At 33.6% G+C, this 24,892-nt stretch overlaps 3 protein-coding genes across 5 annotated transcripts in view; all 3 read left to right on the forward strand.

Moving 5' to 3' along the window:
* LOC124436589 (proteolipid protein 2-like) overlaps positions 1-24,892 on the forward strand; it is an 85,695-nt gene that overhangs the window by 46,821 nt on the left and 13,982 nt on the right. The gene's annotated exons all lie outside the window — the stretch shown is intronic.
* Positions 1,423-24,380, forward strand: LOC124436590. The gene is made up of 2 exons (XM_046986552.1): positions 1,423-1,595; positions 23,997-24,380. The coding sequence occupies exons 1-2, from the start codon at positions 1,434-1,436 to the stop codon at positions 24,357-24,359; spliced, it is 525 nt and encodes a 174-aa protein (XP_046842508.1). The 5' UTR covers positions 1,423-1,433; the 3' UTR covers positions 24,360-24,380.
* On the forward strand, positions 19,733-22,424 carry LOC124436591. 2 transcript variants are annotated; one of them, XM_046986553.1, is made up of 5 exons: positions 19,733-19,820; positions 20,145-20,227; positions 20,357-20,557; positions 20,718-20,882; positions 22,371-22,424. In XM_046986553.1, exons 2-5 carry the CDS (start codon positions 20,159-20,161, stop codon positions 22,419-22,421), a joined length of 486 nt encoding a protein of 161 aa, XP_046842509.1. In that variant the 5' UTR covers positions 19,733-19,820; positions 20,145-20,158; the 3' UTR covers positions 22,422-22,424. The 2 variants fall into 2 exon arrangements, with proteins under 2 accessions (XP_046842509.1, XP_046842510.1); XM_046986554.1 differs by lacking the exon at positions 22,371-22,424 and adding an exon at positions 21,505-21,710.

A 24,892-nucleotide genomic window follows, 5' to 3' on the forward strand; every position in this document is an offset into this window, starting at 1 on the left:
GTTCTTTCATTTCCGGCTTCTGCCGAGAAAACACTGACTCCGACCGGATTTTTCGCCGGGTACTGCCGAGAAAACTCCCGTGTCAGCTGCGGTAAAAAGTCCGTATAAAAAAGTATCCAAAGATTCATGAAGTTTGAAGTGTGTTTTCTCATTTATTTTTTCAAATTATCGACTAGAAAAGGTTTCTATTATTATTTCATTGTGTTACACAAACGCTAATGTATTTTGTCTTTACGTATTTGAATTGTGTGGCGCATTAATGAACTTCTTTTTTATCAAATGCTCTAAAAGCAAATGAACTTAAATGGAAAAAGATATGCTAAGGAGACCAAGCGAAACTAAAACAATAATGGGGGGGTGGGGGGGGTGTGAGGAATATTCCTACATTCAGCTACTCAAATCGCAGACAAACCAAATCAGTCAAGCAGAGTTGAATATATGAATATTCACGTTCCTCCACTTAACATTCTAGATTCGCCCCTGAAGGTGACTTGCCAGAAATTCGTATGTGTAGTGCGTACCATGGTTTAGTGGAGGATTGTTATGAGTGTGATTAGTGGTCACTGTTTGTGATGGTTAGTGGTTCTTTCATTTCCGGCTTCGGCAGAGAAAGCACCGACTCCGACCGGAGCCGAGAAAGCACCGACTCGGTAGTTTTCGACGGCTACGGCCGAGAAAACTCCCGTATCAGCTGCGGTAAAAAGTCCGTGTAAAAAAGTGTCCGAAGATTCATGAAATTTGAAGTGTGTTTTCTCATTTATTTTTTCAAATTATCGACTAGAAAAGGTTTCTATTATTACCTTTGGTTTAGTCTCAAGGTCAAGGGATATAGTATTAGACACATGACTGGCTTTGTCAGAAGAATACATCAAATGCTTTAAATCATTGCCAGGTTGTCTTTCTAGAAACAATAATAAGATAGATAAAGGGGCAATAAGCTAGTATAAATCTCGCAGGTTACAAGTTTAAATTGAATTTTAACTGATCTGGAATCATGTTTGACTGACAAGTGGGTTTCTTGACGGAATAAGGGGGTGTCAAAGATTAACAAGAGATAAATCAGTCGAAAGCTTGTCTTATGGTGATTCATTACATGGATCTGGACTGATGGCTTGTCGAGCTCATACAATGCTAACGCAGAATAGCGTTGGATATTGTGTGCTTCGCGTTTGGGATCCTTGCTTATCGTCTGAAAGTACTTGGGGAATTATTTATTTTAAGTTGATAAGCTTTATAGGAATGATGGACTAAAAATTCGCCATCTTAATTGTCTCTCTGCGACATCATTATAAACATCTTGTTTATAGACAGTCCAACACCCAAATTCTAAAGTCCTTTTTTCTGCATATGTTACAGAAGCAATGCATTTCTTGCAATTTTTAGCTTATTCTAAAATACGCTACTCTATATTATAGCAGGTGTTCATCAACACGATGATATGGACTGTGATGTTGCTTATCGCCGGTTGTCTCATGTCTAACACTCTTCACAGATTATTTAACGAAAAGAAAAATCTATTCGAGAAATCATTTCGTGATCTGGAGAATAAAGCGGCAAAAACTCGTCCAACATGTATTTATCTTATTTCTTCTACGGTTAGTCAGTCACATGGTCAAATGGTTACATTCTTACACCCTTATATCAAGTAAAACCTTGATCAAGTATTTTTACTTTTTAATTATACACTAGTATATATATATAGCTACTTATCTTTATATTTCTAGAATTAAAAAAATTCCAACCATAACCTTGGCATTGGATGTTCTGTTTAACTATCAATTATCCAAACCCACAACATCTACAGTTGCAACTCCAGCAACAATTGTTATGGCTACAACACCAGCAACATTTGTAACAACACGACACCAGCAAGATTTGTTGCAGATACGACACCAGCAACATTGTTTATTAACTTCTACTTTGTGTATGCAGTTATACAATTTGTTCACAATTTTATCATAATTTCATGTAAGTAAAGTTTATTAATGTAGTCATAGGTATGCACTGACTATACGGTGAGCCTGCGAAGGACTGTTGGTGTTGATGTTAACTGACGTTTCAACAACCTTAGCCGTAGCTACAAATATGCATTATTTCTATTTTCCGAGAAGTCTACAATTCATGGATTTGTTAGTGAAGCATAAGATTATTGCAATGTCTTTTTTGATAATTTTTGCTTCTCCGTACTATTGTTTTTCAAGGTTGAAGCTTATACCTAGAATATAGGACTTTCAACTATAAGCAAAATGCCCAAAAACAGAGACTGACAATAAAACGACCATTTTAAATGTAGGATGTAAAATCTTTTTTACTGGAGTCTTTCAGCGTTCGTTGTGTATAAATGCATCATTTCAGTTTCTTGTTGTTTCAAGCCATCATGTCTAGGTTGATGTTGAACAGAAACTTTGTTACAGTTTTAGAAGATCTTTTATTAAAGACAACAAAAAATGAACTTAAAAAGAGCAGTTGCCATGGCGAATGGCCTGAAATACCAAGACAAACCAAGAAACCCAAGAGAAAACTGAGAGAAACTCACAAAAGAAAATTAAAGGGGAAATAAAATCAACTCCTACAAGATTTATTTACTATAATATGCAAAATACCTTTTGAATGTGAAAGATTTAAACTTTTAATTTATAAACTTTCAAACATTGCACTGAGCTTTTTCATTGTCATTTGACACTTTGCAGAAAATTATGCCTTTTTCATCTTTCCATATAAAGTAATACGCATGGATCTTTCTCATCTCGCAGAAAATCAAGGAGAAAATATTTCATTTATTTTGAAATTTGCCGCACCTTTATGAAATGTCTTTGACAGTTTGCGCGTTTCCACTGACAAAATACTGCTGGCTCATACGTATCAAAAGGGCTAATATTCTTTCTTGGTATCAGAAATATCTGGAAATATCGATACTTGGTACAATATCAACCCATCCTATCCCTTCATTGATTTTATCATTTATGTACAGATCAGAAGCGTGCAAGGTTCTAAATTCGAAGCTCAATTTCAACTGTCAGTTTAAGGTGAAAACGTGATGCAAAAGTTATCAAGATATTTGGGCACCAGTGTATTTAAAGTAAGTCAATATTTAATCATTTGGTGTTATAAATGTCATATGCATGCACGCTAATTTGTACAACTATATTCATTCACCAAAATGATGTTCATTACTATAATCATCTGTTGTACATATCTTTCCCCACAAATTGTGGTGTATTGTTACAGAACTAATGCTTTAAAGAAGAGGCTTCCACAGAATGAGAAAATTTTCTTAGGAATTCAAAAATCTGCGTTGCTCTGTCTGATGTTAAATTTAACTCAGATTGATGAACGCATGGCAACTTTTTATAACAAATTTAAAAAAAGGGCAATGATTGAAACATCGTTCAAGCAACTCTTTTATGTCGACCAATTATTACAACTTAAAAAAATAAAATTTCTGAGTTTCTCGTTCACTCGTTGAGTCATTGAACATTTATTCATTTATGCGGCTTCTGTAGTTTACTATCATGAAGAGAAATCTAGCACAAATAAATAAGTTCGAATGCAAAGCCCACATTTATTGCAGTCGTCGCTTGTTTATAATGTATTTGGCCTTCACACTTTGAAACAAGGTCGACATCTTAGGTTGACGTTTGGACAAAGAAGTTTAAACGTGATAGCACTAAAATACATTAAAATATTCCACAAAATATATATTTCTTCAGATTTCATACAAAAATTCTCTCAAGGTTCTACTGACATTGAGACGAGGTGATTTCAACGTGTTTTAGCTATAGTTAGGTAACTTCCCTCAAAACTTTGTAATACGATTCTCACCGCACGTTTTAGTCGCGTTGCGAGTCCTTCATATTGTAGTTTGTGTATTTCAATTTTCAATTCTTCAAGATCTTTGCTCACCGTTAGAAGGTAGATGTGAATGAAACTATTCAAATTTTGGTACGTTTTACATACTACGCATGGATAGAAATTCAAACATATTTGTTGTGCGTTGTAGCAAAGTTGAATTTATATTTTCTTAGAACAAACATTCTCAAAGTTGTTCACTTTCTGGGAATCATAAAATGTGTAAAGCCATATTAGTAAAATATAAATTCCTTGCAATTGCAGAGTGTATAATAACATAAAGTGAACCACATACTACACAATCAAACAATGAATTTCTAACCGAAAGCGCAGCGGCTAAAGAAGTTTCTAAGGCGCCAATGAAGGCATCGATCTTTTGATGCTAATTTTTCAACAAAAAAAAAACATTAAATGTGAATATAATTAAATTGATTTCGAAAATGCTTTTTGGAGGATTTAAACCGAAGTTTGGAATTATATAACACAATTACACTGTCTCATAGAAATCACAACAGAATTGTATTAACTCGTAGTTAGCACTCATCACTAAGCTTTTAATGTCTTTGACTGCTGGCTCATGCGTGTCAAAAAGGCTAATATTCTTTCTTGGTATCAGAATAACGGGAAATATCGATACTTGGTACATATATCAACCCATCGGATCCCTTCATTAATTTTTTCATTTCTGTGCAGATTAGAAGCGTGCAAGGTTCTAAATTCGAAGCTCAATTTAAACTGTCAGTTTAATGTGAAAATCTGCTGCAAAAGTTATCAAGATATTTGTGCACCAGTGTATTTAAAGTAAGTCAATATTTAATCATTTGTGCTATAAATGTCATATGCATGCACGCTAATTTCTACAATGATATTTATTTACCAAGATGATGTTTATTACTATAATCATCTGTTGTACATATCTTTCATTTCGAAATGTGGTTTACGTTTAAATTGTTACAGAACTAATGCTTCAAGGAAGAGGCTTCCGCAGAATGAGAAAATTTTCTTAGGGCTTCAAAAACTTGAGTTGTTCTGTCTGGTGTTAAATTTAACTCAGGTTGATGAACGCATGGCAATTCTTCATAGCAAATATTTTATTGAAAATGACATTGATTGAAACATCGTTAATGTTACTCTGATACATAAACGATTACTTTAGCTAAAATAAATAAGAATTCTTAAGTCACTCATTCATATGAACATTCGTTGATTTGTTTGGCTTGTGTAGCCTTCTATCATGAAGAGAAATCTAGCACAAATAAATAAGTGCGCATGCAAAGCTCACATTTATTGCAGTCGTCGCTTGTTTATAATATATTTTGCCTTCACACTTTAAAACTTGGTCGACATCTTAGTTTGATGTTTAGACAAAGAAGTTTAAAAGTGATAGCAGTAATAGACTTAAAGATAATCCAGAAAAACACATTTCCTCAGCTTTTAAACAAAAATTCTCTCAAGGTTTTAATGACGTTGAGACGACGCGATTTCAACGTGTTTTAGCTATAAGTAGGTAAGCTTCGCTCAAAACTTTGTAATACGATCCTCACCGCACGTTTTAGTCGCGGTGCGAATCCTTCATATTGCAGTTTGTGTATTTCAATTTTCAATTCCTCAAGATCTTTGCTCACCGTTAGAAGGTAGATGTGAATGAAACTATTCTTGGTACGTTATACATGCTGTGGATGGATAGAAATTCAAACATATTTGTTGTGCATTGTAGCAAATTTGAATTTATATTTTCTTAGAACAAACATTCTCAATGTTGTTCACTTTCTAGGAATCATAAAACATGTAAAGCCATATTATGAAAATATAAATTCCTTGCAATTGCAGAGTGTATAATAACATAAAGTGAACTACATACTACACAATCAAACAATGAATCTCTAACCGAAAGCGCAGCGGCTAAAGAAGTTTTTGAGACGCCAATGAAGGCATCGTTCCTTTGACGCTAATTCTTTAACAAAAAAAACATTAAATGTGAATATAATTAAATTGATTTCAAAAATGCTTTTTGGAGGATTTAAGTCGAAGTTTGGATTTATATAACACAGTCCACCGGTGCAATTTTTATTCATAATGCTAAGAACAAGGAGTGTAGAGAAGAAAATAGTAAAATAAAAATGAAATATTGTTAATATTATATTAACTCAACAAAATATTTGGATGTGTAAATTTGTTTTTATACTACCATTTTTTGAACAATCTTCACTCGGCCTTAACCAATCTATTTTACAATCTGGGCTGGTTCCTCTTTCTTGATTTTTATGATATCAATAATGCATAAGCTTTCTTAAAATTATACAATAAGATCCGTTTTTGAACAGTTCATCCGCAGCATGAGTCAATATAAAGGAAAAATTACAGCTTTTAACTCTAAGTTGTCAAGTCCTCGCGACACTTGCTCATCTTTAAAGTAGCTGTACTTTTTTTATTAAGTGTTACTTTTTGTGGATGAAATTATATCTGAAATGAATGAAAGCGTAAAATATTGTACGCCATGATGCTTTGCTTCGCTGTCATATTATGTGAAATAACATTGAAATACACAAGCATGAATATTGCTGAACTAAATTATTTAATTTGAAAAGGAAATAATTTTAATGTGTCGCTTTTTTTAACACTTTTACGTTAATTTAATTTATTTTTCAATTTTCATACCAGCATTATTGCCAAACATGGGGACGATACCGAAAGGCCTTGAATACATCAAAACGGTTCCTTTTTTCTTGAAGATAGCAGAATTTGTAAGTTGATTATTTTATTTCAATAGTGAAGGACTCTTCGATGAACAACATTTTTCAACTATACAATCTTCCTGAGAGTATGTACATTAGATGCATACATTCCACAGCACCACATTTATCTTTAGGTTATACTGTTGGTTGCAATTGGCACCCTGGGAAGATTTTTTAACAAAATAGACATTACTTCAGAAAGAAGTCAATTAGATTTTGTGGAATGTTTGCTGTCGTCGTGTCATGGATTGTTGTCGTTATAATGGCCGTTCTCTTTATTAGTGGACTAAATGAAGAAAGTAGCATCATTAACTGGCCTTTGACGGTAAGTAAACAAATTGGAGGATTTCGTCCTTTCATATTTAGTTTTTTTTAAATAAAATATCTTCATTTAATATGGATAATTTTAATTTTAATTTTTGAACTTCGAAGTATAAATCATAAAATAATAAAATAGAGACTTTGTCGTTGTGACAAATCTGAAAATAGTTCTAAAGATAGCAAATACCATAGTGAATGGTAAAAGTAATATAGTAAGTTGATAGTTGTAAAGAGCACTAACCCAATAGTTCTAAATTAAATGACACGATGCATTTCGTGTCAACGTCTGCTAAATGAAAATTTACAATCTACCGATATTGTTAATGCCAAGAAAGAGTGCACATCATCTCCAAAAGGGGAGATGACGCTCAAAACAGGGATAAATTAAAAACATAATATTTTTATTGGCAGAGGACGGGATTTGTTAACTTAATTAAAACCATGACGCGTAACTGAAAGAATGAACGGCATTTCTTAATAATTCTAAAATTGTCGTCTGAATAAGAATCAGCACAATGGGAGTTATTCAAGAGATGTTTACCTATCGCGAAGTCACATGAAACTAAATTACTTTTCTTACAGTCACGTTTTGGTTGTTGTCTTGAGGGGACCGTTCCATTTCTGGTTGAAGTTGGTACATGATGTTTGATTCTATCATCCAACCCTTGAGACGTTCCACCTACAGAGCGAGAAGACTATGAATAACTCCCATTGTGCTGATTCTTATTCAGACGACAATTTTAGAATCATTAAGAAATGCCGTTCATTCTTTCAGTTACGCGTCATGGAGGCTGTTTTAATTAAGTTAACAAATCCCGTCCTCTGCCAATAAAAATATTATGTTTTTAATTTATCCCTGTTTTAAGCGTCATCTCCCCTTTTAGAGATGACGTACACCCTTTCTTGGTATTAACAATATCGGTAGATTGTTAATTTTTATTTAGCAGACGTTGACACCTGAGGAGTAGTCTGCCGAAATGCATCGTGTCGTTTAATTTAGAACTATTGGGTTAGTGCTCTTTACTTAAAACAGTTCTTTTAAGAACTATCAACTTATTGTATTACTTTTACCATTCACTATGGTATTTGCTATGTTTAGAACTATTTTCAAATGATAAAATGTTATCAAGTGCAATTTAAATAAATTGAAAGATTTTCTAAGAATCATCTAAGAATAGACCCCATTGTTGCCAAGGCAAGATAATTCACAGCTCGCTTTCCAAGTTCAGAAGCAGTTATGAATAAGTTTCAATGCTAGCAACTGCATTATTAGTTGCATAGACTGCAATTCATACATATGGTATATACTTTTGTCAATAACAACTATACAGCATTCTTATTCATTGATGAAGGCCATATCCAAATGCAAAGCGTGGTGATTAAATGATCTTTATAAAATAAAACTAACAAAAAAGTAAGGAAAAAAGCTTGGTGAATTTGTCTTATTCCTACATCAATAGTACCTAGCTCACTGGCTCATAAAGTCACAGCAAAAAAAAACATACAGCAATCTCTAGAGTATAAAGAATGATAAAATAAAGGTACTTACCGCATTTTGCTAGCATTGAAACTTATTCTAGATCATAACTGCTCTGAACTTGGAAAGGGAGCTGTTTTATCCATTACGGATATTTGTGATTAGTAAAAGTCGTGAAATGCCTTAAATACTCGAAAACCAAGTTTGTTGCAGTAAAGTTTCATGAGAAATTTGTTTTTGAAATGAAAATAAAACTGAAAATAATATTGACATACGGAAAATAGTGATGATAGCGGTGGGCCATCATAGTGCAGTGTGGAAAATGGAAAAATAAACATCTATAATTGCTACAATTGTAAGGTTAAATAGTTGGAATGTTATTAAACAAAAAGAGTGATAGCACAGCGCTATAACCAACAACTACAAACAATAGCGACCTTATCTAACAACATAAGGTCGAAGTGTAAGTTTTGATAAGGTCGTTATTGTTTGTAGTTGTTGGTTATAGCGCTGTGCTATCATTCTTTTTGCTACAATTGTATTACACAAACTTATCAAAATGCATGAGTGTGTCATTTTGTTGTTGCATTACTATTTTTTTCAACAGCTATCGGTCTTAATGTATTTCATAAGCTGGGAAGGGACCCTTTGTTTGGAAGTGTTTTATCAATTATGCATAAGCTTGCTTAAAATTATACAGTGAGATCCCCTTTTGAACAGTTTAAATGTGCGTGCGCAGCGGAGTCTATTTAAATCTCAAAGAACAGCTTTCAACTTTCAATTTTAAAGGCCACTTGAATTCTCATCTTTAAAGTATTGGTAAGTGTTAGTTTTTGGGGATGGAAATCGAACTAAAATTTTCCAAGAGCGATAAATGCGTAGATATTCTACGTTGAGCTTCACTTGGTGGCCATTTTTAATGTTTATCACAACCGAGTATGCATTCGTTTCTTTGTTGGTTTTAAAAATCATGCTATGAACGGATCTCTGAGGACTTTTGAATAACTATAAAGTACACTTTTTATACAATGCATCTGGAATAATATAAAATAGAATTGAAATACACAAGCTTGAATATTTTTGAACCAAATCAGAATTCCTTAATTTGACTAGCAACAATTTTGACGTGTCGCATTTTTAACATTTTTATGTTAATTTCACTTTGCTCATTCTAGCATCATAGTCAAACATGGGAACGATACCGAAAGGTATGAAATTTGTCAAATCAGTACTGTTTTTCTTGAAGATAGCAGCATTTGTAAGTAAATTATTAAATTCAAATAGTGACACACGTTTTGATGAGTACAACGTTTTTCCTGATCGTTTGTAATGTGTCTATGTTATTAAGATATGCTCTCATATTCTTCCTGTAATTGGTAAATAATTAAGTCAAGTGTAACTAACTAAATGATTATTTTAAGAGATACTTATGTGCAATCATCACAATTTTTCTTAAAGTTCCTAATAGCTTTCCGTTGATTGTAAATTAACCATATTTAGTAAAGAAACAAATGTATCCATACGTAATATCTTGTATAAATAGAAGTAGTTTCATCATTGTACGATAGATCGTAAACATTGACGTTGAACATTAGATGTGATCGTAATAGTTATCTGTGATATCTCTATTTGTTGGTGTAATTCAATATATACTAAAGAAGGTAGATGGCTACATCGCAAAACCTAACATATATAGTATGTGATCATATATTGTATGAGAAACTTATTAACCAGCCAAGGGTTTGAGCTCCGATTTCAGCTCTAAATCAATCTCAAAATCTGGCTGAGAATCAAATTCGGTATTACGCACATGGAATAGTAGACCACATCACACCATGTGACTGTATTGTGTGTCAATACGCCTAACGCCATCGAGCTAGTAGTACGAAAGAATCAGTAAGAATACAACCTTAAAAATAGCCCAAGCTAACCCTATGTCTAACGGCCTAATTCCAAGTTTAGAGCAACACCAAACTAGAAGTAGATCATAACAAATAAATTCTATGTGAAAGAGCACTTGAAATAAGTACCAGAGCTTCGATTCGGAGATCCAGTGAATCGATCCATGAATAGGAAAATAGGTGTTTTCATTTAAGAAATTAAAGATATTTACTGTGTTTGCACAGGCTTATGCAAACCGTGGAGACCTTTGGGAGAACTGGAGAGCAGATCAGTGCAAGCCCGAGACCAAAGGTCGAGGGTTGCACCTGATCGAGAATTCTCACAAACGTCTCCGAGGTTTGCATAAGCCCGTGCAAATCCAAAAAACATCTTTTATTTCTTTTATAAAATAACAATAATGTGAAAAAGACAAACATTTTAATTTTTCCTCTAAAATGTATTCATGATGGATTTGCAAATTCTCTTTAACTGATTGATTGTTTTGATTGATTTGATTGGTTGAGCTCAGATGTGTTTTGCACAGGCTAATGCAAACACGGCTCTAGACCAATCACTGCACGCGTTTCATTGTGTTTATTTTATAATTTGTAATGCAACACTTCATTTTTTTAGGTTATACTGGTGATTGCCATAGGTACACTTGGTGCATTTTTGGACAAGGCAGATTTACACGTTAATCGCTATGGCCTTAGTACCTTCGATAGATGGGGAAATAAAGGTAGCTTGGATTTTGGAATGTGTGCCATCGTTGTCTCTTGGCTTTTTGTTATCATAATCGTCGTTCTCTTTGTTACTGGATTGCATGAAAAAGTCACCGTCATTAACTGGCCTTTGACGGTAGGAGAGAAATATTAATTGACTTCTCTTTTTGTTAAAACAGTATTTGTTGTAAATGATGCAACGCTTGATTGCATTAATATTTAGTTTGTAAATATAGCGACGTATCATGTCGTATTCACTCTCTCCTGGTTTTGTGAAATCCAAAACTCTTGCAATTGTACGATTTTAGGTGTTCATCAGTTTGGTGATAGGTGCTGTGATGCTGTTTATAGCCGGTTGTGTCTTAGCTGATGCTGCTCGCAAGTATGACAACAACAAAAAGGATATGATCATACATTCTGTAGTTACTTGAAGGCAAAAAATGCTGATGCAACATGCCGTCATGTTATTGGTGCGGTTAGTCAATCACTTGCGTACCATAGTTTAATCGACTTAGATATTTTAGACGTTGTTTCTGTTTTCTATAGGTCTGCTGTTTTATCACCACTCTTATATTTACAGTTGATGCTTTCTTCAACTTCCAGTTGTTTAGAGGTGAAGCATCTCGGGGTCAAACCTTTCCATTTGCATCGACTGCTGTATAGATATAATTGAGACTGTAGTTTCTATAAGCGGTTTTGCTGAACTTTTGAAACGGTATTCCTTGATAGCGGTTTTAGTTACTTTTGAGCTTTGGCTATGTCTTATTGGTTTATTTTATCATAGATATACACTGAATGCATGGTATCATTTAGCACTTTATAGTTTTCTTTTCCACGTAACTTTAGTTTCAGCAAGCTTTTGTTTTATTTTTCAAATAATTATACATGTGATATACACGAATAGTTCGATTGAAGTTAGAGGTGTGTACAATAAGAATTTAAATGGCTCTTTTAAAATCACTTTGCTGGGCTTTGATATTTATATTAAGAATTCGCTTCCCTCTCCCCTCCGGTATATCTCTGGTCACATTTCTAAGAATTTATCATTCACAAATTTTTAATATAAAGGAATTTTGTTCATAAATATTTGATTTAAAAAAGCAAAGTTTGGGTTTGGTTTGATTTGCGTTTAGCTCAATTAGTGCCAACTGCCATAACGAAATTCACCACAGTGCAATCTAAAATGGTGTAATAAATTAAAGCCTGTTTCAAACGTCGTATTTGCTTGTGTAGAATAAAATAGTTTGAATTAAGTGCATGAAAATTTGACGTACGAAACAATTAAATTCGACTGCATTATTTGAGATCGACCTTAACTTTAAATTCGACCAGTTTGGTCACATTAAGTGACGAAAGTGCGAAGTCGTTTCAATCGTTGAACTTTGCATGTGTCGAATACAATTTGGCTCTCGCGTTTTACTCACAACAAAGTCCTGAACGAGATAAAGCTAAGACGTCTTGTAATAATTATATTCGACACATGCAAAATTCGACGTTTGAAACAGGCTTACGTCAATCATGTGTCATTTCATGTGTCATTTCATGTGTCATTTCATGTGTCATTTCATGTGTCATTTCATGTGTCATTAGTAACACTCAGGCGTGAAATGACGAGTTTGTGCAATTTCGCGTGATGACACGAAAATGGAAACGCATTTGTAAACCCTCGTTTTTCTTTGGCAGTGACTTGCCCCATATTATGTGGGGTGACGAGCAACGAGATGGGATCAACACAAAAAAAAATGGAAAAAGTTAGCTGAGTAACACAGACGTACTTTTGCAAAGGTATCCATTGACTGATCAACGCAGATAGCTAAATAGTTGGATGTTAAGAATTAAGCCCATTTTCTGACGGTATTGGCTTTTAGTTACTTGTTTCACATATGCCAACATTATGGCGTTCATTCAATGAAAGAACAGGAAATTACATTTCTAAAGAAATGAATACTAAGTTCGTTGAAAAATTTTACATTTGCATTGTACAGAAGTAAAAATTCTGACAGACCCACCTGCGAGGCTGTCATTCTTGAAAAATTGAGCAACGAAAACGAGAGAGAATTTAAAAGGGAAAAAATGGAGTATTCGTACCATTCTGCATAATTTAAACAAAAAATTCAACAGCATGGTTTGGTTCTTTATGGACTTAGATGGAAGTACTTTATCAATAATGCATAAGCTTTCTTTAAATATATACTGTGATATCCGCTTTTTAGCCTTTCGTTCGCAGTGTGAGCAAGTTAAAAGTAAACTACAGCTTTAACTTTCACATTCCATGGTTTCGCGATTCTTTCTCATCTTTAAAGTAGTTTGAACAATTCTTGGTAAGTGTTACTTGTTGTGGATGGAAATTTAACTGAAATTTTTCAAGGATGATCAAAGCATAAAATAGTGTGTGTCGCGGTTCGCTGGCATTTAAATGTTTACATTTTTTCGAACCGCTAAAGGCAATAGTTTCTTTCTGGGTTTTATAAATCCTGCTGTGATTTGATCTCTACATTATTTTTTGCGTTGCAACTAGAATAAGATTGAAATACACAAGCATGAACATTTCTGAACCAAATTAGAACTCATTAATTTGAGAAGTAAATAATATTGACGAGTCACATTTTTTAACACTTTTACATTAATTTAATTTACTTTTCAATTTTTGTACCAGCATTATAACCAAACATGGGGACGATGCCGAAAGGCACTGAGTACATCAAAACGGTTCCTTTTTTCTTGAAGATAGCAGAATTTGTAAGTGGATTTTTTCATTCACTTAAGTGTTTAATATTTTATTCAAATTTTGAACGAGCCTTTGTTGAGATTACAACATTTTTAAAGCTCCTATACTTTCTAGTGCGGTTGTATGTATTTTTGTGTTTTTTTAATTCATCCATTGTATATATTTATATATAAATTAAAGCCTTAATAAATATCTTAAGGCCAATTTCAGTGTATAAAATGATAGCAAAACAAGCGAGCCTATATGATCACGCAAAACACAATATAGTACACACAGATGATGATGTTGATTTGTAAATGGTAAAAGTTCCATAATTTTCTTAATGATAGCACATATTTCAAGCATTCGTTGTAAACATTATCAAAAGAACTGTGCAGCTTCTGCCGTTCAGTCTTCAAATATCCTGGTAATTTTATTTCAGGATAAACAAACTCTTACGTTTCGGGCTAGTTTACTCCTTAATTGAAATTATAAAAGCCCTCGCTGATTTTGCCATTCAGAATTTAAATTTTATTAGTTTTTAAATAGAAGATCAAGTACTCTGCAAATAGAGCTTTGATCTATAAGAGAAGAGACGCACGGAATTGACGTCACAGAAATTTTCTTGTTTTTAAATGACAAACGAGCGGCGAATTTATTTCAATATTTACCTGAATTTATCCCTGAATGGGCAAATAAAGAAATTAAGAATGCCTAGTTTAAGCAGTAAACGTATTTGAGCAAAGAGAAAAGGAAAAGCCCGGTTTTTAAGCATTGCTTTGTACTTCGTCTTCGATAACAAAATTGCAATTACATTGATCAGACATTGCTTGTTTATTTTATTAGCCAATCACATTTTATCACATGATTAAGGTAGCCAATAGTATTTCTTTAATCCCATAGACACGTAAGCGTGATATTTGCAGACTTTTTAATGTTCCAAGTGTTGGGGGACAAAGAACAGAAAACTGTTTGACCGTTTGATTTGCGAATACTTTGATTTTATATAAAACAAATAGATAACATATAACTGTCTATACCACTCACCCCAGCGGCCATTTTTTTAGTTTTTATCATAATTGACGTCATACCCGTGTATCTATAAGTGTATAGACAACCGTTAAATGTTATCTATTTGTTAAATAGCACTTTCACTAATGAAGAGATACGAAGTTGCTTGTTGTCTTGCTAAATCATACCTCGATCATTACGCATTCATTAAAAACAATACTGAAAGTGGACATATACTTTTGGTCTGAAGCACAGTATAGGTACTATACAGTATGCTCATTCTCGCCTGAACCTTTCAACATTTTGTCCTTGCGCATGTTACCTCGCGCATGTTGGCCGCCATGTTGGCAGTAAGGAAAGAGGAGTGGATTGCTGAGATTTGTATTACAGAAATGTGATTTTTACCATAAAATGGAAATGTTTATGCGTTTTTGTCCACCGATTGGCTTTAGCTGAATAATATAGCTGCTTTGAGGATAAATATGGCTTAGTTCTATTCTTAGTTCTATATTTTTCTCCAAGCATTTATGAAACTACGCAGTAATATACTCAAAGCAGTTCTTGTACAAAGATAAAGCCAATCGATGCGTAAAAATCAAAAACATTGCCAATTAGTAGGTAAACTTTACGTTTCCGTAATGCATTTTTAATCCTCTCACTGCTCTTTCCTTACTGACAACATGGCGGCCAACATGCGCGAGCTAACATGCGCGAGCTAACATGCGCGAGGATAAGTTTTTGCAAGAGCGAGCATACTGTATAATACATATACTGTGTCTTTAATTTGTATATCAACGTTAGATTTATTTTTAGGTTATACTGTTGGTAGCTCTTGGTAAACTGGGAGGATTTATAGACGTAGCCAACCCTTCAGAAAGTCGCTTAGATTTTGGAATGTTTGCAATTGTCGTCTCCTAGATTGTTGTCATGGTGATGGTCGTTGTTTTTGTTATTGGATTGCATGAAAAAATTACTGTCATAAATTGGCCAATGACGATAGGTGAAAAAATAAGCAGTTTTGTCTTTAGCGAACTATTTAATTAACCTTTCATATCGTAAATGGCTTTGTGTGGTGTAAAGTCATTATTCTATCCTCTCGTTGTTTTGTAAAATCCAAAATTTTCGTGATTAATTTTTCACTTTAGGTATTCATCAAAATGGTGATATGGGCTGTGAGTGAAACTATTCTTGGTTAGTGTTACATTTTGTGGATGGAAATTTAACAGGAATTTGATCAAATTTAGTAAAATTTTGTGTTTCACTGCCAATTTGTTCCAACCGTTATTTCAAAATTTGTTTCTTTCTGGAAATGGATCTCTTGGGGCTTCTAGCTACCTCAGTTTAATGTGCACTTTTCTTTTGCATAGAAACGAAAATTATCTTTAAACTTTACGGACTGGCGGGAATATTCGTGAAACAAAATCCAATAATTTAGATCATATATTACGTTTAAACGACATAAACTTTAATGTGTTAATTTTTGTAATGTTTAATTGCTCTTTTTTCAATCCAACGTCGAGCGGTATGCAAATACAAGGGTATGGTACATCCAAATAAGGTAAAATTTTTACAACGGTAAACATTTCCCGTTTACATTTCTACTACAGTAAGCAGTGAGCGCATGTGTTGTGAATACATTTCCTAAGTTTTGTGAAACATACTGAGCGAAATTTAATCCAGGGATAGCGTCCTGTTGCTTTCAACAGTAGCGTACATGGTTTGGGTTAGTTTTAATGTTTTATAGCGTCTCAATGACAAAAAAATTCGCACGTTATTTGTAAGAAAAAATGTTACCTGAGTGTCAACATTGACATTCATGAATATCGCATAAAACATCAATAAAAACACACATCACCTGCTTCGGAGCTCTTTCAGAGCCTTGCAACTCGTGTCGGTCAGTTTCTTCTCCTGTTTTAATAACTGACTCATTTCCTCTTTTTCGTTGGTTGGGCAGACAAATCTATATTAAAATGAGAATAACTTCAAAAAGAAGCAGTACACACCAAGTACAAATTGTTAGAACGGTAATGTTGAAGTTTGATCTCTATTTGCTAAAAACATCTTCTCTTCTTGTCTTAATTATTGCTGAAAATGTACGGCTCTAGTGTCTATAAAAATAAAAATTCATCGCTTACATTACAAGCATGTTTGAAGGTCTGAATTTCAGTCTGTAGCTACAACAGAAGATTGACTCTCCGCTATAGATATCAATTTCACTCAAGTTAACAGAGATAAATTTTAAATACGTCAGTTTAAGCATTTGCATGTCATTTAAATAAGAACGACAATCATTATCGCATACCGCAATTTAAAGACGTATAGAAAAAGTCCAATAGCATTTTTGTAAAATCAATGTGGCAAATGATCAGTTTAAATAAGATTACTTCATTATGCATTCCATATAGTAAAGATCAATAACGCAAAGAGATTGTTAAAAGAATGTAGGGTCCATTCATAAAAGTTTTGGAAAGTACAATAGCATAATAACAAATAACATTAAAACTCTATAAAATGTCAATAACACTAAATGTTTGCAATTGCATGATTAACCCTCAAGATTCTTTCTTTATAGTTTTTTTAAGTGTATGAATGTGAAAGTGTGAAAGTGGTCGTCTCTATATTGCGCGTATTTAAACCTGATCTGTTCCGTTTCACTCGTAAACCAGAGAAAATGACGCAAACACAGTGAAGACGGACAAATTTTAGTTCCTACATTTGAAAAACTTTCTCAAGTCTATCTTCAAATGGCAGACACCGTACGGATAAATAGTTCTGCTATTTTGACTGTTATAATCATGCAATTGCAAACATATATTGTTATTGACATTTTATAGAGTTTTAATGTTCTTTGTTATTATGCTATTGTACTTCCCAAAACGTTAATGAACGAACGATAAATTCTTTTAACAATCCCTTCGCGTTACTGATTTTTACTATATGGAATGCATAATGAAGTAATCTTATTGTGATTCGTTACATGGATTTAGACTGATGGCTTATCGAGCTCATACAATGCTAGCGTAGAATAGCGTTGGATATTATGTACTTCGTGTTTGGGATCCTTGCTTATCGTCTGAAAGTACTCGGGGAATTATTTATTTTAAGTTGATAAGCTTTATAGGAATGATGGACTAAAAAAGCGCCATCTTAATTGTCTCTTTGCGACATCATTATGCCCATCTTGTTTATAGACGATCCAACACCTAACACTAAGGTCCTTTTTTCTGCATATGTTACAGAAGCAATACATTTCTTGCAATTTTTAGCTTTATTTAAAAATACGCTACTCTTTATTATAGCAGGTGGATTCACGAATAAATTATTGCAAGAGCAATTTAATTGAAACTCGTAAATAATTGAAACCAGTTGTTAGTGAAAGAGAAAAATAAAATCTCCCGAAAGATAATCATCACTTTCCCCCTACCCAGACCAGCAATTACAAGTCCTGAGTCTTTGAGAATTGCTGTTAATCCCCTTAATTCAATAATTTTAAGGCCACGATTTAACGTGGTTATACAAAAAATGACGGATTTATTTTAAATGTTTTACAGATATCTTCACCCATGCTGATTAACTGCTCTTTCTTACTAAAACAGCATGCGTAATTAGATTTTTTGTTTAAGCCTGGTTCTCATAAAGTCGTCTGAGTTGTTTCAGTCGTGCCTAAATTTCATAGACGACTCGTGTGACTATATGAGAAAATTGCAAAGGCGACCGGGATGACCTCAAATGACTCAAACGACTGAGACAACCAGGGTCGCTTGGATAGAGCTTTGCTCTATCGGAACGACCGAAACGACGGTTGAGAAATGCAAGCGACATTTTTATGGCAAAAAACGATTTGAAGAAGCAAATAACCAGCCGAAAGATATTGTCTTTCATAAACTGCAGCTGCCATTTTCGTTTTTTTTGCGCAGAAATCAATTAAGCAGACTCTCGGCAGCGCTATTATGAATATACGCGAAGTACAATAGCTTGAGTCGTCCCTGTCGTTTTGAAAAACAACGAAACAAATCGGAACGACTCGGATGAGAAACAAGTTGCAGAAAGCAGCGCTATGGACTGAATAGTGACATAGCGTATTATTGGTTGTCTTGGATTCACAATGATTAAATTTTTATTATCTTTGAAGAAACGTAGTCATTATTGCATTAGCTTTAGTTTTAAAATCGTAACTTTGTCTTCAAAACATTCCTTACAATGGATAAAGCACTGTCGAAGCTTTGAGTTGTATATAATAATAATTATATAATTATTCATTACTTGTGATATAAATTGTGTAATCACACCTTTAATAAATTTATATCACCAAATCCGCGTGCTTAAAAAATATTTTATGCCTACCTGTGAATTTTTGCAGAAAACATCTGATTTTAATTCTCGTTTCTATCTCCTAAACAAAATTTTATTACAGATGTTTATGTAAAAATATCAGACAGCATGGAGTCCATGCGGACAAGTGCTGATTCAAGACATAACTATATCCTTGGCTACCTGTTTATTCACATGTTTACTGGAAGTGGTTCGAGATCATTATTTAAGATGAATACTTTATCTTTTATTGTTAAAACAAGAATGTTTCTATGATTTACATTCAATTATCAAATTCTACATTGATATGTTAAGATAATATTTGATTTGATTAGCAGTGACGAACAACGCAATTTTTTACTAATACATTGAAGGTATTTTGTGTTTATTTAAAATATAGAATTGACTAAAAAAGGACATAAAATTTGCACAGCAGAAACACTATATAGATAACAAACAGTAGGGCCGGAGGGCCACTGTAGTGATTTTGTGTTGATGCGCTTCTCTTTTAACACATTTAATTATCATACAGTGGCAACCACGCCAGCCAGTAAATTGTAATTTCTGACCAATAAGAACGCTGAACTGACTGATTTTGTGCTTTTCCAGTGACATGTGAGTTCATTTTCCTTGCAAGGTGGTGATTGATCAATAATGCATAGCTTTCCATAACATTATATATAACGAGACTTGTACTCATTATTGTAAAGAGGTGCGAGTCTTCTGAACAACAGCTTGCGTGTTTAATTTTTCAACTCAACGCTATCTTTGCATATCGTTCACAAGTTGCTGCGAAACGTTTTGCGGTAAGTGTTTCATACGATTGCTAGAAATTTCACTATGTTCTTTCTTTCTTCTTTACTGTCATTTATATTTTTATGTTTCATATCGAATTGACATACTCAAAAGTGTTTTTTTTTCTATAATTAATAAATTATGGATTGAATGTCTGATATTACAACGTATTTTCTAAAATACAGGCTCTTTTACACAGCAACTGGAAAAACAAAACATCCAATTTTAAGCACACAAGCGTAATATAACTGACCTAAACTTGGTTTTAATTAATAATTTTGACATGTCATTTTTCCACCAGTCATGACGTCAACTTACTTTTCTTTGCATATCAGCATTATAGCCAAATATGGGGACGATACCGAAAGGAACTAAATACATCAAAACGATTCTCTTTTTCTTGAAGATAGCTGAATTTGTAAGTGGTTTACTTTATTTAAAATTATGGCGGACCCTCGCAATTACTGCATTCGGTCAAATTATATACTATACACGTGTCAGTTCCATGCTTTATGTATATATATCGAAATATTTCATTCATTTGTAGGCTGTACTCTTGATTGCAATAAGTACATTGGGAGCATTTTTAGACAACTTAGGTTCTACCATCAGCCTTTGGGGAGGAAAAGGTAGCTTATATTTTGGAATGTTTGCAATTATCGTCTCATGGATTGTTGTCATGGTAATGGTCGTTTTTTTCGTAACTGGATTGCATGAAAAAGTCACTGTGATTAACTGGCCATTGACGGTAGGTATAAAATATCAAAGAAATTTTGTTTTTGTTGTATCAATGATTGTCATCAAGATAATATTGCGCAGTATTTTTGTCGATGAAAAGTATCGTACTCAATGTTATATTTCATTTTCTCGTAGAGAAACCTGAAATTCTTGTAAATTTCCATTTCTAGGTATTCATCAACATGGTGCTATGGGGTGTAATGCTGTTAATAGCCTGTGGTGTTATGTCCAACACTCTTCGAAAATATTACAGCAAGAAGATCTCTAATACAATATGTAATTCCCTGGGCACTGATAAAGTCGGTGTAACATGCTTTCATCTTGTTAGGGCTACGGTTAGTCATTCACGTAGTTGAATCATTGATATGTGCATTACATAGATCGTGCATTTCCGATATCGTTTTAGTGCAAAAATTTGAAGCCGGAAGTAGACAGCTATAATTAGATGCGCCGCCATATTGAACAGTCCCACTCACAATAATAGTCTATAGTAAAGAACCACGATAGCAATGAATTTTAGAGCGCATTGCACTCATACACCTTAAAAAAAATTTCAACGTGAAGCTAAAAGCATTCTCTTGCGATAGTATCTCTCGAATGGTGTCACGAAAATTTTGGAAAAAATCCTTTCTTAACAGTACAACTGCTTCCTACACTTAATCGTGTTAAAGCTAATACGTAGCAGTTTCGTCAAATAACTTTCGGAGACGATTTTGCAATTTTTCACAGCAGAAATTAATATAATTTGTATGTCAACCTCGTGAAGTGGGACTGTTTAATATGGCCGCCTTCTGGCTTCCAATTTAATTAGTGATGCACGATTCATGTTATATACATATCAATGAGTTAAATGACTACTTAATCACATTTTGCCACACACTTATATGAAGTATTAGTCTGCCAAAGTAGAGTTTCTGGGTATTTCAAATATTTAGCCCACTTATCTCTATTTTTCAGGTTTGATGTTTCATTGCAACCATTATTTTTGCAGTCGATGCAAACTTAAACTATCATTTATTCAAAAGCAAAACTTGTACGACGACGCCAGTGACATTAATTATATAATCAGTTGAAACTGTAGCTATTTTTGTCACCGATTTTACTTAAAACTGTACTTCTGTTAAATAAATGAAGCAAAAAAACTGAGTTTTAACTGATTGTTTAACTAAGGTCCCTATTATCATAGATAAACTGAAAATGTGCAGTATTATTTGGTAAAAAGTAACAAGGGTGGCCGAAGATTGATAATTGGTTCAGAGGGGTAATATTTCTATAATACACGTTCTATTTAATTAATTTCTATTGAATTCAACTGTGATTACGTAATAGATTAATAACCTTATACACTATGTCATATTCAAAGTATTAACTTTCTTGTATGTAGCGTTTTGTAAATAACTTTAATGTGCAATTTTATAGTTGCTGTAAATAGCTTCTTCATACGCCCCTTAAGTTGACGTCGTTACTGGTGTTGGTGTGTTTAAATATTATCTTCTCTATGTGTCAAGGTATATGGAATTTTAATAGTGTTAATAATCATATTGATAGTGAAGGACGTATGAAAAGAAAGATTGGCAAAAAAGGGCTGAGGATGAAGCGTTTTCACTTCAGAAAGAAGACTCCATATGTTGGAGATATAGCTCATAGAAAATTTTGCAACGTATTTCTTATTACACTTGTCATCATCAAAATGGCAGACAATCTGTTGCATTTTTTGACCAATAGGAATGATGAAATGATTAACTGCAGTTACTAATTTCATTAAACATGCAAGACCAAGTTACTCAGAAAATTGTTGCTAAGGTTTGTTTTTCTTACTGTAGAATAAAAATTCCAACTGCCTCTTGTTGTGCCAATGCGATTCTTTAAAGTAAAGTAGAAAAAAAGATAGAAAAAAGGAAAAACGAAGTGTTTGTATAACTCCATTGCAGCCAACTCATCAACGAAAATTAAACTGCGCAATCGTCTTCCTTTGTTACAAATTGCTTCTGTGCTTTCCCAACTCATGATGCAGGTAAGTTCCTTAGCTTACAAGTTGCTCGTAAATAATGCATAGCTTCCCGTTGTGAACTATTGAGTAAAACTCAGATCGAACAATTTAGTTGCATAGCGCGATTCTATTGAACTACAGTTGACGCGTTCCAATTTTCAACTCCACACTATTTGAAAGTAACTGTGAAACTATTCTTGGTGAGTTTTAAATGCTGGCTGGAAATTTAACCATGCTACTACTTTCTTCGTTGGCGGTCATTTAAATCTTTAAATTTCTTCGACTCATAATCAAAAGTCGTTTCTTTCTGGGACTGATAAATCATGAAATTAAAAAAATTTGGTGAGGTTTCAACCTTCTTCCAAAAACATTCAGCTCTTTTGCCTCAGAGTACGAATAAATTTAAAGCAAATTGCCTTCGATGAATAATTTTTGCTCTTCATTTTTCGTTTCAATTTATGATAATTTACTCTTCTTTTTTATATACAAGCATCAAAGCCAAACATGGGGACAATACTTAAAGGCTTTTAGTTCCTAAAAACGAGTCAATGTGTCCATAAATTAATCGCGTCTGTGAGTAAATCATTTTATCAAAACTTATAACTGACTCATAAATGTATTGCAGTTGATATGCTATGTATATCTCATTTTTTATGGATATAATATAGATGCAACGGTTCATTCTTCTGTAGGTTATGCTATTGTGTGCCATCGTTTTAATGAGGCTGTTTTTAGACGATGCACGTTGTGCCCTCAATTCATGGGTAGGGACAGGATGCTTAGATTTTGGAATACTTGCCATGGCTACCTCTTTAATTGTTGCCATGGTGATGGTTGTGTGCTTTTTAATTGGATTGCATGAGCAATTCACCATCATTACTGGCCATTAGTTATAGGTAAACAAAATTAGTCATTTTTTATTTGAGAAAAGAGTATTTAAGGTAAATGGTTTGAAACCGGGAGTATTGTTACATGTTTGTAGATGTAGATCGTCCAGGTTAGTATAGTCCTAAAAACCATTCTTCATTTTTGACTCTGAAGATGAATACCGCTAAGGTTGTGGAAACGCCAGTCAACAACAACGAAAACAGTCCTTCTCAGGACTATACTAACCTGGACGATCTACATCTACAAACAAGTAAAATAGTATTTGTTTTAAATATATCATAAATATAGCATCTGTGATGTTGCCTATCGCCTGTGGTCTCATGTCTAACACTCTTCACAGATTATTTAACGGAAAGAGAAATATTTTCGAGAATTCATTTTGTGATCTGGAGAATGAAGCGGGAAAAAGTCATTCAACTTATATTTATTTTATTTTTTCTACGGTTAGTCGGTCACATGGTCAAATGGTTACATTCTTACAACCTTATATCAAGTACAACCCTGATCAAGTCTTTTTTTTACTTTTTAATTATACACTAGTATATATAGCTATTTATCTTTATATTTCTAGGCTTGCTGTTTTATTGCAACCATAACCTTGGCATTGAATGTTTTGTTCAACTGTCAATTATTCAAACGCACAACATCTACAGTTGCAACGCCAGTAACAAGTGTTATGGCTACAGCACCAGCAACCTTTGTTACAAACACGACATCAGAACAATTTGCAACGAATACGACACCTGCACATTTTCAACGAATACAACACCAGCAAGATTTGCGGCAGATACGTCACCAGCCACATTTGTTGCTGGTCCGACACCTGAAAGATTTGTTACGGATGCGGCACAAGCAACATTTATTTATTAAATTCTACTTTGTGTATTCAGTTATACTATTTGTTCACGTTTTTATCATAATTTCATGTAAATAAAGTTTTTAATGTTGTCATTGATATGCACTGACTATACGGTTTTATTTAGCATTTTCATAATCTTCTCTTTCATTTGATTTTGTGCCAGTTTGTCTTTTAAATACGTGAAATTCGAGCTTGTTATATAAACATGAAGATATTATCGCTCTCAAATTCAGCTTTTGTTCTTTAATTTTACGAATACGTTGTGCGCTAGCTAGGAATTTTCTAACACAAAAGGATTTAAGCTGGCAAATTGCAGTTGATAAATGACATGTATACTTTCATCACTTCTGTAGCTCGAGAAGTTCACAGTATCGTGACATGTTTGTAGATGTAGATTATCCAACTTAGTGGAGCCTGTTGGTGTTGATGTTAACTGACGTTTCGACAACCTTAGCTGTAGCTACAAACATTCATTATTTCTATTTCCCAAGAAGTCTACAATTCATGGATTTGTTAGTGAAACATAAGATTATTGCAATGTCTTTTTTGATAATTCTTGCTTCGCCATACTATTGTTTTTTAAAATTAATCGAGGACTTTCAACAATA

Source organism: Xenia sp. Carnegie-2017, unplaced genomic scaffold (assembly GCF_021976095.1).
Source record: "Xenia sp. Carnegie-2017 unplaced genomic scaffold, XeniaSp_v1 HiC_scaffold_16, whole genome shotgun sequence".
Lineage (NCBI taxonomy): Eukaryota > Metazoa > Cnidaria > Anthozoa > Malacalcyonacea > Xeniidae > Xenia > Xenia sp. Carnegie-2017.